Here is a 15,684-nt window from a genome sequence, read left to right as displayed (position 1 = left end):
AAAGGCAGCGCGGCAGTGTGGTTTTATATCCGAGCCATGGATGTTGCTGGAATTATAATACCTAAGGTTGGATGAGAAATACCCAGCGCTCGTTTTAGAGATTTCCTGCCTTGTTTTACCGTTTTAATGATTCTGTTCTTTCACAGTGTTTTTGTAGATTAATTGTAAATGCTGTAGAAGATTGAGAAGCCCATAAAATGCACTGGAGTGAGACAGTTTGTGTAGGAAGCACGCAGGCTCTATGGATGTCACTGGAAGTTTACAAACTCCGGTGCTTGCTCCCAAATTTGCAATAATTCCCATGTACCAGCGGTGGCAATCACCTCAGTCATACTGTGTAAACACGCCAGTTCCTTGGATCCTTTTCTGAGTAAGGACGGTCAGATCATGCCAAAATCTGAGGAATCCTAGGAAGAGATGGAACAAATTAATTTTTGCATGCAATCAGTATTCTGATTTGACTTTGATCTCTAGACACAGGAGTTTTCTGCATTAAGCTAGTTCTCCACATAATTGCCTTTGATAACCCTTTGTGTTTCGATCTAAACACTCCATAAACATCATATGATTTCTGGAAGTTATCTAGGTTACTATTCTGCATTAAATAGCTTTCAAAAATATACAGGAGCAGGAATATTCTCACTGGATGTGAGTAACTCCTTTGACCTAGTCTCTTGAATATTATGCATTTAGGCTTGAGGAAAAATAGCAACACTTGCCTCTCCTTCCCTTTGAATTTATTCTTCTATATTATAAATACCAGTAGAAATTAACCAGAGGACTGAGTGGAATGGGAAAAGTGTCCCCTTTTTGCACCTGTGCCTCACCTCCACCCTTGTATCCTGCCATTATGGAAGTGTTGCAGGGCTAAACTCTGCAGTGCTGGCATGGACCAGCTCAGAATTGCCTTCTGCTTTCCCATGTCCCTCCTCAGCCCTGGCTCTGCACCTCGGGTGGATCTTGGTACAGCTGTGTGGTGAGATGTAAAGGTTTGCAAGCAGCAGATTACAATGGAACGGGTTCCTATCCCCCACGCATCACCACATCTGCCACTGGAAAAGAAACCCAGGCCTCTTTGAGAGTCCTCCTGTGTAAACTGTAGCTGTAACACCCTCTCCTGAATGAGTTTTTGAGCTTGAATTAATTGATACTTGTAAAGTATGTAGTAGTCCTTCTGTAGTGACATTGTAATATGGAACATCTGTGAAAATATAGAGAGCTTTAAAAAGAATAGGTTGCTCAGGACAAAATTCTTCCAACAGTGAAGAAAATGTCAGAATTCCCCTTTTTATCAGTGCCCTCCCCACCCCGAATTTCCAATATATTTTATATTTGTTTAAATGTTCTGTTTTGTTGCGCTTTTTTTTACCTCTACAGTTCAGGAGGATTTTTGATCAGTCATTGAAAGAAGTTTTTCTTTTTATTCCTACTTCTGCTGGACTTTCTCTTTAAAGGGAAAGACAGTAATTCCTTTAGTAACCATCAGTTTTGTGGTCTGACATGACTTTTTTATACCATACATTGAGGGAATTAGTTTCATGTTAATAACTAATGATGGTTAGTATTCAAAAAGAAGAATTCTGTTTTGAAAAGATGTATGGGGAGAAACTCTGTTCGAAAGTAGCAACACCATACACAAATTTTAAAGCATCTTTTGCTCAAAACATTTCCACCAACAGGAAATGTCAGTGTACTCCAAAAATCTTGCACATTTTGATATCACCATTAAAACATAGCTAATAAGGGATTTCTAACATAATTTATATTTAGATTTGAACTGAAGTAATGGAACTTTCGTGTATAAAAAATATCAACAAGTATCATTAGGCTGCAATATTTTTCTTATTTTGGCGTGAATAAGACAAGGCGCAAATGAGAAACATACATCTTCACTAGTCTTTGGAAATATCTGAAATAATTGACTTGCTCAGTCTTCTGTGATGGCTTGGTGACCACTAACTGTGACAATTTGCATAATAGTCAACTCTTCACTTCTGTAGAGATAACTGTTTGTATCTGATTAAAATTAGGACTGTTTTAGTTCTCTTGACTTTTCCAGAAGTTGCAGTAATAGAGATTTGCTGTTATGCTTTAACCAAACAAATGCACACATGGGGATAACAATATGCTGAGTTTATGCAGATTTTACAACACAAATCTGAATAAAATACCCACTAATAGACCCTTAAGGAGTAATAAACACACATGAATTTTCCTTAGTTGCACTTTAAAGTGATTTTAACATACTACTAGACCTTAACAATAATATTTAATTGACAAGATTATGCATTTGTATGGATTGAAAAGGTGGTAGATCTCTAATTCCAAATGAACCATAAATTCACTTTTGCATAACATGTTTTATTTATTTCTCTATAGCAGAGATGTTCTCCATCCCTCCTAGTGAGAGTTTCTTAAAATACAGACAATTTAAATAGATTTAATTACCATTTATCATACTCCTAACTCCATGAGATCATCCTAAGTTGAATTCTATATTTCCAGATAGTTAAGGAGCTAGATAAAAACAGGGCAACATAACGAGAAGCTAATAGAAATGAAATGCTATCTAGTGTTTGAAACTGTTCCGTTTTCAGCGATGTTGTCAGTATTTTTCTGTAGCTTCATTCTTGATCTCCCAAGTAGATGGAATTTAAGTTTATTTAATTTCAAGTTTCAAAGTGGTGAGAAAAAAACATATTAAAAAATAAGGATGCTCTGTTTTGGTGTATGCTCATGGTTGCAATTTTCACATTAATGTTGTGGCCACTGCAGTAGACTTAAATCTCCAAATCATGCTGATGCATTGGACAAATGGAAAAAAATGATAGGGGAAAAGAAAAAAAATAACAGTTACAATCCCTTTACAAATTCAATAGTAGGCCACATATTTTTTTCCATAGTATTTCCAGTCTGAAATGTTCTCACTTTGCAAGTCTATGGTATCTTTTTTACAGTTTATTTGCCAACACTTCCCTTGGGATCCCATTGGCAGACATTTTCTTTGTGGCTCATGTACTTTCAGTGAGAGGAAACATTTTTCAATTAGACTGTAGATAATTAGATGGCAGATAAATTAGAACATAATATACCGCCCTATACAGATAGATCTCCAGTGGTTCTGTATTGCTAGCAGGAGCAGAAAGAAGTCTCTGAATAATTCTCAATGTGGGATTGACATGATTTTCAGTGTCCTATCTATGACACAGTGACTGGGTGGGTCACTTTGGGTCTTCTGGATCTTTTTCCAATTGCCTTTCCTCCTTCTGCCAAGTCACAGGTGCTTCCCTGCGATTGTTCCCTAGAGGGGATTTCTCACTTAAGTGTTTGGGTCCACCCTCACTTATTACCTTTGCATCAGGCGATGTTGGGCGTTGATGGCCATTTAGCCAAATGAGCCTGGGGAGTTTATCAGTTACATTTCTGAGAGCAAAAGGCTCAGCCACACTTGCACACAAAGTAGCCAGGTCCTTCATAACTGAACTGGACAGCTAACCCAGCCTTGTGCTCCCTTTGCTTCACCAGAGCAGCACAAATAAAACAGTCACACCATTCAACTGTAGCCAAAGACATTTCCAAAAAATATTTTTTTATTGTACGATTCCTGTGCAGTTTTTCTAAATAGATAATTTCTGGGACAATGAAAGGGGTCAGTGATGGAATGAGTTCATTACAATATTGGCAGAGTTGGGGAGCAGATTTGAGCTCAAACCCGCAGAAATCTTAGCATGTAGAGCTGCTTTTAACATTTACACAGTCCCTCTGACTTTCACTTACTAGGTTTTCATAAAAGAAGTACCTACTTCTTTATGCAACATGTTTGTGTTCCTGCAGCATCCCTCAAAATGATCTGGTCAAAATAAAATTTAAATTACCAAAACTTCTAATATTTCTTCTCTTCCAAAAAACAACAAAGCCCAACACTAGTTATTGAAATACATAAAAATCTGACAGTGATATAAAAGTAGCAGTGCCATGTATTGCATAGAGACTATTTAAAATGCAGCTGAGGTAAATACATATCATATACAGGATATTTAAAATCCTGCACTAATAGTACTGGGAGCACAAACACTTCTTTCAATGCCATTAAGACTTATTTAAAAATGAATCAACCTAAAATATAACCTGTTGAGCTATCAGTTATGGCCACTATGTTCTATCATATAAACATTTTGAGCTGTCTGAAAATGCACATCCTTACTTGATATACTGCCATTACCTGGAAATCTATTACACTGTAGTTTCTAAATGAGAGACTAGAAAATTTCCAACACATTTTTACTATGGAAATTTAAAGCTTAGGTTAAAGTTGTCGTCTGGGTGTACCAATTACTCAAGAATTTAAGAAGCCTTAGGTATAAATTAAAATTTAAACTATGAGAAGTCTAAACCTCCCTGTGAACAAGTTCTCACAGTGGCTGCAACATCACATGAACAAAAGGTTCTGTTCATTACTATAGAAAAAATGTCAATTCAGTAAGTTCAAAGATTGGTTTCTCAGCTAACTTGTGTTGGAATAGTCTGTTAGATTCAAAGCAAATCTCAAGATTTTCACAGTTTCAGGACAGGCTCCAGTGATCTAATTGGTTGAAGAAGGGGGTGGCAATGATTTTAAATAATAAGGCTGGATTATTGTAGGCAATTAGAGCATATTTAGCCATTCAGATTGCTTTATACTAGTGCTGGATGTAATAAAATAGAAAAAAAAAAGCTTTAAAGAAGGGATTAAAAATTATAAAGATTGTGTTTGCTCTCTAGCAAAAAGATGGCACTTTTGCTCTTTACTGAAGTAGATTGTGCAGAGAGAGGCAGCTTGCGAAGTTTGATCTTCTAAAGGAAGAGGAATTCATCTGCCGTTATAGGGTGGGATTACTTCTGCTCTTGAAACCTGTGATCCTCACAGCTAAGCAGAAATGTGTGAGCTGCTTCTTTGCTTGCAGTGCTGCCACCCTTTTCTCTGAATGCCTTTACTTCTCTACTTGCAATGTTAGTTGTTGTAGAGGCAGCTTCAGTTTTTAAAGATAAAACTCTTCCTCCTCTTCAATCTCACTAAATGTGCTGTGCTCCTTATCCAAAAGAGGCAGATCATTTTAATTCAAAGCATTATTTTTGTATAACATATCACTCTGGCTTACATTTTCCATGCAAAACACTAACTATCAATGACTTTTTTAACAAGGAGGATTGTTCAGCCATCTTCTGAGATTATCACTCACAGAACTGTGGGACAAAGCAGTGTAGGTTTGCCCAGTTTATCAAACAGGCCACCAGCTTTTATTATTTCAGGGAGAATCAAATTGGAAGTTGCTTCTTGAACTAATCAGGGCTGATTTGCTCTAAAGTTGCTTCCTGACTTAGATCTCAGGCAAGGAAGTGCTGTAATCAGTTCCCTAGGGCCGTCAGAGTTGTGATGGGATATTAAAGGAATGGTACACTATCTTTAAAATGTTCACTAATCTTGGCAGATTTTTGTGTTTAACACAGTTAAACCTGAGCTTGTTGTATAGAAACAAAGATTAATTTGATGAGGTAGCTTTATGCAAAAGTTGAATGTACTTGAGGCAGCAGAACTGAATTTTGGAGAGTATATATTCCAGTCTCCAGGGTTTGTATATTCAGCTAAAAATACAGACTGGCAGAATTGTTCAAAATCAAACATTTACTACCCATCAAAAAAAACCTCCAAAAAACAAAAAACAACCAAACCCAGAAAACCACCCAAAAAACACCCTCAAAAAAAAAACAACCAAACTTCATGAAAGGGAAAATGAGTCCCCCTGAGTGTCTCTGTTTGCATATTAGCCCATAGCATGGGCTCTGCCAAGTTACTCTCTGACTGACTGCTGCAGATGCTCTTTCTCAAGTATTCTGAGTGAGATCTTTAGTGCAAGTCTTTGGGGACAAACAATAGCACCTGTTCCTCACAAGATAGCAGCCCAGTTAGTCCATTCATGTATCTTTAATGAAGCTCTGGGGCAGATGGCAAAAAATGGCATCATCAATGACTTAGCACAGAGGAGACAAAAGGGGAAAGTGCCAATCCAACAATGTGCTATTTTTACGAATGGGAAGAAACAGAGTCAGAGTGTTTCTTGGGCATCTGCTCCCGTCTTGGTTTTCAGAAAGACCTGAGGAACATCTCAGCAATTAAAATTTCTGGGCATGTAGCCGATTTTATGAAGTACACTGATCAACACCTCCTCCCAGTTTCTCCCCCCCTCAGCAAAGTCAAACCCATCATCTTCATAATAATAAAACTCTCAGGAAGAGAAATTGTCAAAATTAAGGAGTTAACTGGATTTTTTTTGCCTTCATTTTATGTATTTAATAGTTCTGTGACCAGTGATACTTTTACATTCTCTTCCTTTTCAGTGCTTATTTGTGCTTTTCAGTTGACCTGTACTGAAAATGGACACCTATGTATTTAATAATTCTGTGTGAAACCAACACTTACATAGGAATAGTATTTCATATGTTCCAGAGGGAAGACCCGTGGGAGGGAATCGTGGCCTTTCAGTATGAGCTTTTTTCAGTCTCTTTAAGTCTCTTAATTTTAAATACAAACTTACAGGCTAAATGTAACCTATAGTCAAAGTTATGCTTATATAGACTGAAGACCTGCTCTTGAATTCAGAGTAGGAAGAATAGCAGATAGCCAGAACTTGAAATGGCCATTCCCCATGCTTACAGAAGTGCTTTTATTTGAGAGTTTAAACAAAATCTATACAGCTAAGTAGATCAAAATCTACAGGAATGCATTCTAGGATTTGGTTATGATATATTTCAAATTATCTTTATGACACAATGGAGTAAAATATTGCCATGGGTATGTTTGCACCTTCACTCAAACCACAGCACTCTGATTTCTGCTGTGTCTTGTGAGACTATGTTGGAGTCTTGTACCTTTGCAGCTCCATGTAAATGCTTTATGTGGGGTATATTTTTTATGATTTTGGCTCCATTTGATTAGATGTAATTTAGGAACTACTGCAAATTTTTTGCAAGTTGTATTGCATTGAATTTCTTCCTGTACAGTTGCCTCTATTAGACAAAACCTGTGGTTTTCCTTTGCTGTGCTCCTGTAATGCCAATGTATAGAAACACCAGGCAGCAAAGCCAGCACCGTTTTATCAGAGCTGAATGCCTGTTCTGGGCACATGGGGATCAACTCCAATCTGACCAAGTTTAATGCATAACCTAAAACACACAGCCAGGCTTACCTCAGCTAAAATGAGAGAAATAGCTGCGTAAAGCTACTTTCTTTCACGCCCCAGTGCCATAGCAGTAATTGCACAAAGACCTTTTTATTATAAGTTGATTTTCCTGAGGAATGGATTCAAAAAATACTGTAAAGTGTTTATTTTTTGCTTGACCTTTATTAACCTCCATCTTAGGGCTTTCCCAAGAGAAGAGTTGTTGGTAAATTAACCCTCATAGAGACACACAGTAGCATTTCTGCACTGCATCAATGGTTGTGAAAGTAATGGGGATATGACAAGAAAATTTGGCACTATTTAAACAATGTCATAGGTCAACATATGGGATTTGACCAAAAATATTTTTTAGGAATTAAATGCAAAAAATTGCTTGAAGTGTACTTTAAGTTTTTAATAGTATTTAATTCCACCGATTTATGGTACAATGAGGGAGGGTTTTTTTTCTGCCTAAACCCCCATTTTTTCCTGCATTTACTAGCTTTGATATATAAAGCATTATATGTTTGCTTAACTGCTAATCAGAAAAGATATAGTCAAACCCTTGGGTATGTCTGGAGTTAAGAAATGATGGATAAAAATTCTTTGAGATCCTAGCCATTGTCTCTGAAATACAGGTACTGTAAATTAAGGAACTAGGAAATTACCTTATGGATTTAACAGGCATCACCTTATCACATAATTCTCTATATGTTGAATACAAATGCTAGTATAAGGAGAAGAATTTTTTTTTGTGCATGTTTGTGGTTTTTCAATACATTTATTATGGTCAAATTAAATTTGATATAGTAGGCTTTGTTCTGAAATGGTCTCTGAATGCAGCTCCATAATTACCAAGCTACATGATAGCACATAAAGCTATAAAACTACTTAGACAGACAAGCAATTTATTTCTTATAGTGAGATGTGTGTGGCAGAGTGTGTTGGTTTGTTTAGGAGCCAAGATGTTGGAACCTTAAATCTTAAGAGTTGTGGTGTTGACTAGAAGACTCTTCAGTACTCTGGTGAGATTTTGAAATAACATACCTGAGCTGTTGGTATTTATGTGAACCATGTTGTAAGATCTCAGAATTAAAATTTTCCTGAGGTTACTAAAATCTGAACATCGAAGTAGACGCTGCAGTGTTAGGCTGCTTCTAAATGCTCATCACTTGGTGACCAAAGATGAGAAAACCTGTGAAAAATTAATAGAAATACATACCACACCACTTTTTATTAAAACTTTGGTATGTTTTGTACCTTTTTACCTTGTGCCAGGACAGGGAATACTAATTAAAAGAAACCAAAACGGCATAATAGAGAAGCAGGAAGAAGTAGGGAAACATGCAGTTCACTGAGACTGTTACACCTTTGACACTGAGGGAAAACAATGTTTGTGAGGGCTTTGATGTGATAATGTGAAGTTGGCAGGGATTGCATTAAGGGGAAGGTTCTGGGGGACTGTGTGAACGCAAGAACACTATCAGTGCTGGAGAAATACCTGTCAAGATAAATTTGTGCTATTTCTGATCAGAGGCTCTCTTCTGTTTAGCAGGTTCAGGGTCACATGCCTCCGCTCATGATCCCAATTTTTCCACACGACCAGCGGACACTGGCAGCGGCTGCTGCAGCCCAGCAGGGATTCCTCTTCCCCCCAGGAATAACATACAAGCCAGGTAAGCTCACGGGGATGCGAGCCTGTTGCACATTTTAAGACATGAATGGTAGCTTCTTGTGTGATCTGTCTCATACAGATGATACACAACAGGCATAGCTGGCTGGAAATTATTGCAACTCCTTTTGAAAAAATAAATTAAAAGAGATGGATAGACTATTGGTTATTGAACATCATGATTTTTTTAAACTTAATTTCCACAAAGTCATTTGCTTTAAATACAGTGCCCCACTTGCCTAGCAATTTGCATCTGGTCTGCCCTATACAAAAGCTACATGTCTTTAATTAATTCTGTTATCTTCAGAATATTTGTGTTTTGTGGGAAAATTCTTGCTCTTTTGTTTGATTTCAATCCGGTTAATAAAAGGTTTCAGTAGTTCAGTTCCAGTCATCATTCAGACTCCTAGCAGGTCACATAACCTTGCAGTGAAATATGTTTTGAGATGATTTAGCAAATGTTATGATTTCTTTCTTTTTTTCCTCTGAGTTTACAGGACTCCTGGGGAATTCAATTAGGGATATAATGGTTTGAAGCTACTTTCAGAGCCTCCTTGTAAACAGGGCTTTAAATGTTTAAAGACACTTTGCCAAAGGAATTCAATGTAGGAAGATATTTAAGTAAATAAAAGTCAACCTTATTTTCATTTGTACATTCTTTGTAAGTGACCTCAGTCCAGAAGCAGCAACCTTATTTTGCTCATTAATAGTATTCCCTGTCAAGCTGCCTTTAGCATATTAACCTGATAACTAATAACTACAAAACATAAATAACTGGGATTTTTTTATTCATTAAATATGAAGCGTACAAAGTAAAGCATTGATCCTGTTCCCACTGATATTAGTGGTGCTTTTGCTGTTCCCTGACAGGAACAGGGTCGAATCCAATGTAAAGCCTCATAATAGATGATGTAAATAGCATGCTAATTAAAAGCCAGGTTGAACCTAGAATCTCTTCTAGCAAGTTTACTTAGTATTAGATGAAGTGGGGCCAAGCAGGATTTCAGCAAGTATTTCCGTTTGTCTCTTTAGTCCAGAGACGTTCCTCTTTAAACACAGATTTTTTTGTCTAGCTATTTTACTTTCAGGTTTTGAAATCCCAAAGTTCTTGTCTGATTTGACAGAGTGCACACCCATCACTACCTCACTACAGTTAGGGACCAAAGACAAAGGGCTGCCAGTTGTGGAAATTACCTAAAATGCCCTGGCTAAATCTTACTTCTCACAGACAAGAGAAAGCACATGCTTTCCTTGCTTTTTCTGTTTTAATCTGAGGAGCTTTCTGAGTAGTGACTGTTAGTGACTAAGCTGATGGTTGTGCTGCCCCCTGAAAGGCATTATGTTCAATCATGTTGTGCTAATTTTGGCTCAGAGATTTCTCGGTACAAAAATGACTTAAGAAGAAGAGTTGCCAGCATGTTTTCCTGAACATGACCAATTTTCTGAACTTATTCTACTGTGTTCCTCATAGTACCTATCTAACTTGATCCCATTGGCCTCTTAACAGGAGGTGATGCAGCTTTAGGGCATTTCCTTACTTCCCAGAATGCAGAAAGAGAGATGTATAACAAAAGTTAGGAGAATGAAATGCAGGAAGAAGCCTAGGTTTAGATATCTTGGAAAGCAGTGAAGCTGTTTGCTGGTGTTAGTGGTTTAATTCCAGATGGTGCTAGTAAAAGGCCAGAAGTCACAATGATCTGATTATAACCAGTGGCTTTAAAGAAGTTAGAATTTATATCTTTAGATATATATATTTATATCTTTAATATATATATATTTAATTCTACTGCATGTGTGGCTGGGCAGGTCAGTAGCTTCTGTCAGAGACACATTATGATTAAAAAAATGCCGTAACTACACTTGGTATTGATTAATTCCTATTTTTGGCACTCTCGGCACAGTAGTTAAGGAATTAATGAAACTGGAGATTAAGCTATACTCTTTCATAGAGAGGGTTCTTCAAAGTCATTTCTGAGGAATATTTATGAACTTGACTGCTACTACCTGTACTCTTCTACTTTTGTGAGAAATGAAACTTTCACCTGCAGAACTGTCAGATTAGACTTGCTCATAGCTCTGAGGGAAGAGAGGAGACGGATTAACCCTTCAGATGCTTGCCAATTTCTTTTAGGTCACATGTTTAGCTTCTATTATATTTTGCTGCATTTTGACATCAGCAAGACTGAGTTTTGACCCTGCCAGTTTTACTTGACATTCAGAAAATACAGTGAGAGGCATTTCAATAACAGCAGCAGTGGGGACTAAGTATGTTTGAAACTGACTGTGCCATTTAGGGAATGTGGAATATTGTGTGCACAATCATTTAATTTGCTTTGCCTGTAAAACAGGCTAGATATAAACTGGCTGCAAAGTGGGAGCACTGTGGCAGTGTTGGTGTGACAGGACAGCCAGGATGAGAAGTCCTGCCTTGGTGTACAAGCAGAGTTATGATTATGTGTCCATGTTCACACAGAAATATCTTCCTGGGCTAAATTGGGCACCAATTTCATGGCTGTTTAGTTCAATGCCAAGGTAGCAGTTACTGAGTGCTGCTGCAGATTTGCACACAAATGCTCGGCCTTGGAGGAATAAAATGCTATTCTTTAGCAAAATAGAGTAGTTAATACACTCAGCTGAAGGTCCTGCAGAAGAGAGGAGAGTTTATTAGGTTCTGAGGCCCTACCAGTACATATCTTGCTGCTCCTGAACTTCTGAGATCAGCAAATCATTAGGAGCAGAAAACATAAGGAGTTGCTGATACACAGCTATGATAAAGCCCGGCAGAAGAAACTTTCCTTCTGCCTGGCAGAATCTATAACACTGAGGTGGCTGTAACCCTCCCCCCACAGTATTTTGGAGCTCTAGGAGGTGAAACAGGCCAAAGTTAGCAAGTGCTGATGACAAGTAATAATTGCATTAGAAAAAAAATCCCCAAAGTCCCATGCTTCCTTATGTATCTCAAAGTCATGTAATATAATTTTCCGGCATGGTAAGTACTAATTGAGAAATCAGAGCTGCATAGACCACCTAATTAATTTTTTATACATATTTCAGTATTTATACTGTATACCGGATTAATTAAAACTTTAGGGCGCTGTGCATCTCAAATGACTGTTGTGACTATTGACCTGCAGGCGTTTGACGAGCCTCGTAGAGTACCTGGTTGTGGGGGCTGCCACTGATTCCAGGGGGAAGCTGAGAGTGGCAGCTGTTAGGAAGCTAATGCTTGCCCAGAGATGCTACACAGTTAATAGAATTATTTTGCATTCTGAGGAGAGCAAAGCAACTGCGCTGGTTTTCTGACTGTGACCACTACACTTACTGCTTGGAACTGGTGGGCAGCATGGGTACCATTATACCTCCTCTCCCACTGCAATTTTCCCTTCATTTAGCTAAACACATGCATCCAGAAAAACTTAGTGGGCTGGAGTATCCTTGAACATGATTATTGTGTCCCCATTAGCGCCCTGGGTCAAAGGGACAAGGCAGTGAGTAGGATGAGGAAGATGAGGATAAAGCAAGGGCAGTTCCCTCCTCCATCTTTCAGTGACTAAAATATTACTTCAATCAAGTTTTGTGGCTGAGAGGGAACAGGGAAGAGGATGATGATGGAGTAAAGATATAAAACAATGCTAGGTAGGAGCCAGGCCATAAGCAGAGCAGATCTCAACAGAGCTATGGCTTGCTCTCAGCAGAGAGTAGGAGGCTGATGTCCGTGCCAGTTGCATAATGGCACTCCATGAGACTTCAAAATGTATGATCACTTTTGCTTAAAAATGTCCTGCAAATATTTTGTGCTGTACCATTCCTTTGCGAGATCTGGAAAGTATCTCTCAAAAAGATTATTGAAAATAAAGACATCGAATGGAGTAAAACTCAATTTAGACAGGTTTGTCGAGTGATATGCTGCAGTGTATTTTCAAAGGTTTTTTTTCATATTTCATACAAGAATGATATAAACCCCATGATTAGAGTGGCTAAGATACAGCCCCTGTCTACCCACATAGAGCATTTGGCTTTATGCACAAGAATAATTTACAAGACATTTTGTTATGCTGCGATGCAATGTGAAAATGGAAATCTGTTTTCCTAGGCTGGCGGCAGAAACCGAGTCAACATTTTGACCTGTTTTCTGTTTCTTGTTGCACTGGGGCAAATCAGAGAAAGTAATATTATTAGGGAAAGCATGGCAAACAAAACTGTCAGGCTTATTGTCGTCAGGCTGGACTTCAGAACATTCCAATACTGTGAAATATTTGTCATCAAACTAATTAAACTCCTTGATTACTGTAGCTAATCCACATAACTCACATAATCTTAGATGTGCTGGATTTCTCTGATATCATACATAGCAATTTCCATTTGGAATAGGTCTTTCAGAAGTCTTTCCTAAAGTTCTCAGGTGGTTTACATTTTCCATATCTAAGTATTCTTCTTTTAGGTAAGGAGGTATGCTGCTCTTCCTCCTGGCAGGTGGCACACAGGAGGCACACACCAAATCCACTGTGTACTGGTTGCCCGTGTGTCTTTTACATGCCTTCATGAGTCCTTTTTCTAATGGAAATTCCCCAAGACTGAGTTAAAGGCTGTCATGTGTCCCCTGTTGAGTTTCACTTGGTTGGAACAAAGGCTTTGTAACCTTGGGATTTGTTGTAGCAATCATATGTGCCTCGGTACTAAATATTGATGTAAAAGCTGGAAACTATGGCAGGCAGCTGGATATTGTCAGGTAGGGCTTTGCAGTGAAGTGTGCAAATTTCATAATTTTGCAAACATTACCTGCAGACAGAAAATTGTGGGGGAGGCTGGTTTTGCTGCGACATGAGAATGGCAATAAGGCAGAGCTGCAGCAAACCCTACGCAGGACAAAGGCACAACTGAAGCAGTGACATGGGGCAGGGGAGATGCTCCACAGTATTCCCTTAGTCAGTTACCTCTGTTAACATCTTCCTCAACCCTGATGGCTCTGGACAAGCAAAACTCCTGCCCTGTGTGGGAATACTGTGGCAGTGTCCCTCTCTCTCCCTGCAGTATCCCGACAGCACCTGAGGTATGCTTTGCTCAGTCTGTCCATTATATCTGGAAGGATGGGGCCCTGGAATTGCTGACCTCTTGCAGCTCTTCCAACTCCATTTCCTCTCATTCCATGAGAGTGAAGAGACAGACTTTAAGTTAGAATCCCAAAATGGTGTGAACATCATCAAGCCAAGAGCTTTGTAACTCAGATGAGAAGAGGCAGCTTATGTCTTACAATTGTGTTTTAGGAAAGACTGGTAATAAGGCAGCACCTTCCCCCTACTCTGGGTCTCACAAAAGCCAGACATCCTTCTTTCCTCACAGCACACAAAGCCTTGATCTGGAAGGTAAGTCTATACATCCTATAAATAAAGTCTGCTAAGCTTCATCTTTTCATCCAAGACAAAAAGAAACATTTACATTATTTCTGTGTAGAGTAACACAGCACAATTGCTCACTGCTTTTATTCATTTGGAAATGTTGCTCAACCTGACAAACGAAACAGAAGTCTGGCATAATTTTCCATGGCTTGTAAACACCAATTTATATATAAACAACAGCAGCCAAATGTAAATAGACAATCAGCACAGCAAGGAGATTGAAAAGATCAGTTTGCAAAACATGACAGATTTTCTTCTTCCAGCATTCTTCTTACTCCTGGTTATCAAAGGCCAGCACACAGCAGCACTTAAGGCAGACCTGTTTGAACATGTTCTCCTGCCTTTTGTACAAATTTAAAAGAATGGTTCCTCACGCAAGCATTCCAAATTGAGAAACAAATTTGAAAAAAATTGCTGCAATACATTGACTGATTTCTTGCCAAGACAGCTATGGAGGAGCTTCTTGATCCATTCTTGCACTGAGAAAATGAGAGGGGAAAATATGTACCTCTGTAATTAAAAATTAAATCCAGAGCACTCCTTGCACGCTCAGTTTGCTCAAGGGAGAAAGAAGTACCTTTGCTCTGCTTTTACTCCTCAGTGTCAACAAAGTACTCCAGAGCTGGAGTATTAATTTTTGCTCTCAGCACAAAGATGCTGCTGACATACCAGGAGTTAGCCATAGTTTAACACATTACAATGAGGGCAAAAAGGGACGGTATTGGGTTTTAATAACAGATAAATGGCATAACCCTATGAATATTCCTCTTCCTGCAACAAGAGACAGCCCTGTAGCCAGCAGGTGAGCAAGAGAACACTACAGGGTGTGGTGAAGATACTATTAAATTAACTGTGAAGCCAAAAACTCCGTGTGTGTGTGTGCGTGTGCGCATGTGAGTATAAAATATCTGGCTATTTCAAACCATAGGAGCATGACAGCTGTGAAAAAGGAGTGCCGCAGGGAATTCTTCTAGAGTTTGGTTTTTTTAAAAATATGTTTGACATGGAAAATGTTTTAGTACAAATAAAGCAACTGGTATTGAACTTAAAAAGTGTGTGCGGAGGGGGAGGGAGAAAGAAGAGATTGCTGTGTGGAACAGGGATGAATAATTCATGATATTTAAAGAAAGAATGCCTCCGAAATGTTCTGCAAGGCAGTCCATGCTGATAAGTCGGATGGTTATTTTCCCCCCCATTTAAAGCATCATTAATTCAACATCTTTGTGATTTTTTTAAAAAAAACCTTGTAAGATATTTCTGAAAGAAACATTATTTAACTTAGGTTAGGATCTTATTTATTCAGATAATTTGATATAAATATCAAAGAGACGAGTGGAATTATTTAACCATAAAGAGACAGCTTAAGTACTTTAAGAAAATAATCTAGAAGTCTTTTTTGTTTGTTTTGTTTTTTAAAGAA

The 15,684-nt window shown here is 38.3% G+C and overlaps 1 protein-coding gene across 8 annotated transcripts in view; it reads left to right on the top strand.

The window, feature by feature from the left end:
- The window catches only part of SOX6 (SRY-box transcription factor 6), a 368,901-nt gene that overhangs the window by 262,758 nt on the left and 90,459 nt on the right, over positions 1 to 15,684 (top strand). For 5 of the 8 annotated variants that reach the window (XM_031061342.1, XM_031061337.1, XM_031061338.1 and 2 more), the window contains one exon: positions 8,749 to 8,872. In XM_031061342.1, coding sequence (XP_030917202.1) covers positions 8,749 to 8,872 — 124 coding nt within the window. The remainder of the gene's footprint in view (positions 1 to 8,748; positions 8,873 to 15,684) is intronic. The other 3 variants (XM_031061343.1, XM_031061341.1, XM_031061340.1) reach the window with 1 other exon arrangement.

Source organism: Geospiza fortis, unplaced genomic scaffold (genome assembly GCF_000277835.1).
Source record: "Geospiza fortis unplaced genomic scaffold, GeoFor_1.0 scaffold327, whole genome shotgun sequence".
NCBI lineage: Eukaryota > Metazoa > Chordata > Aves > Passeriformes > Thraupidae > Geospiza > Geospiza fortis.
Note: the sequence above shows the minus strand (reverse complement) of the source record. Positions and strands in the feature narration are given on the sequence as shown.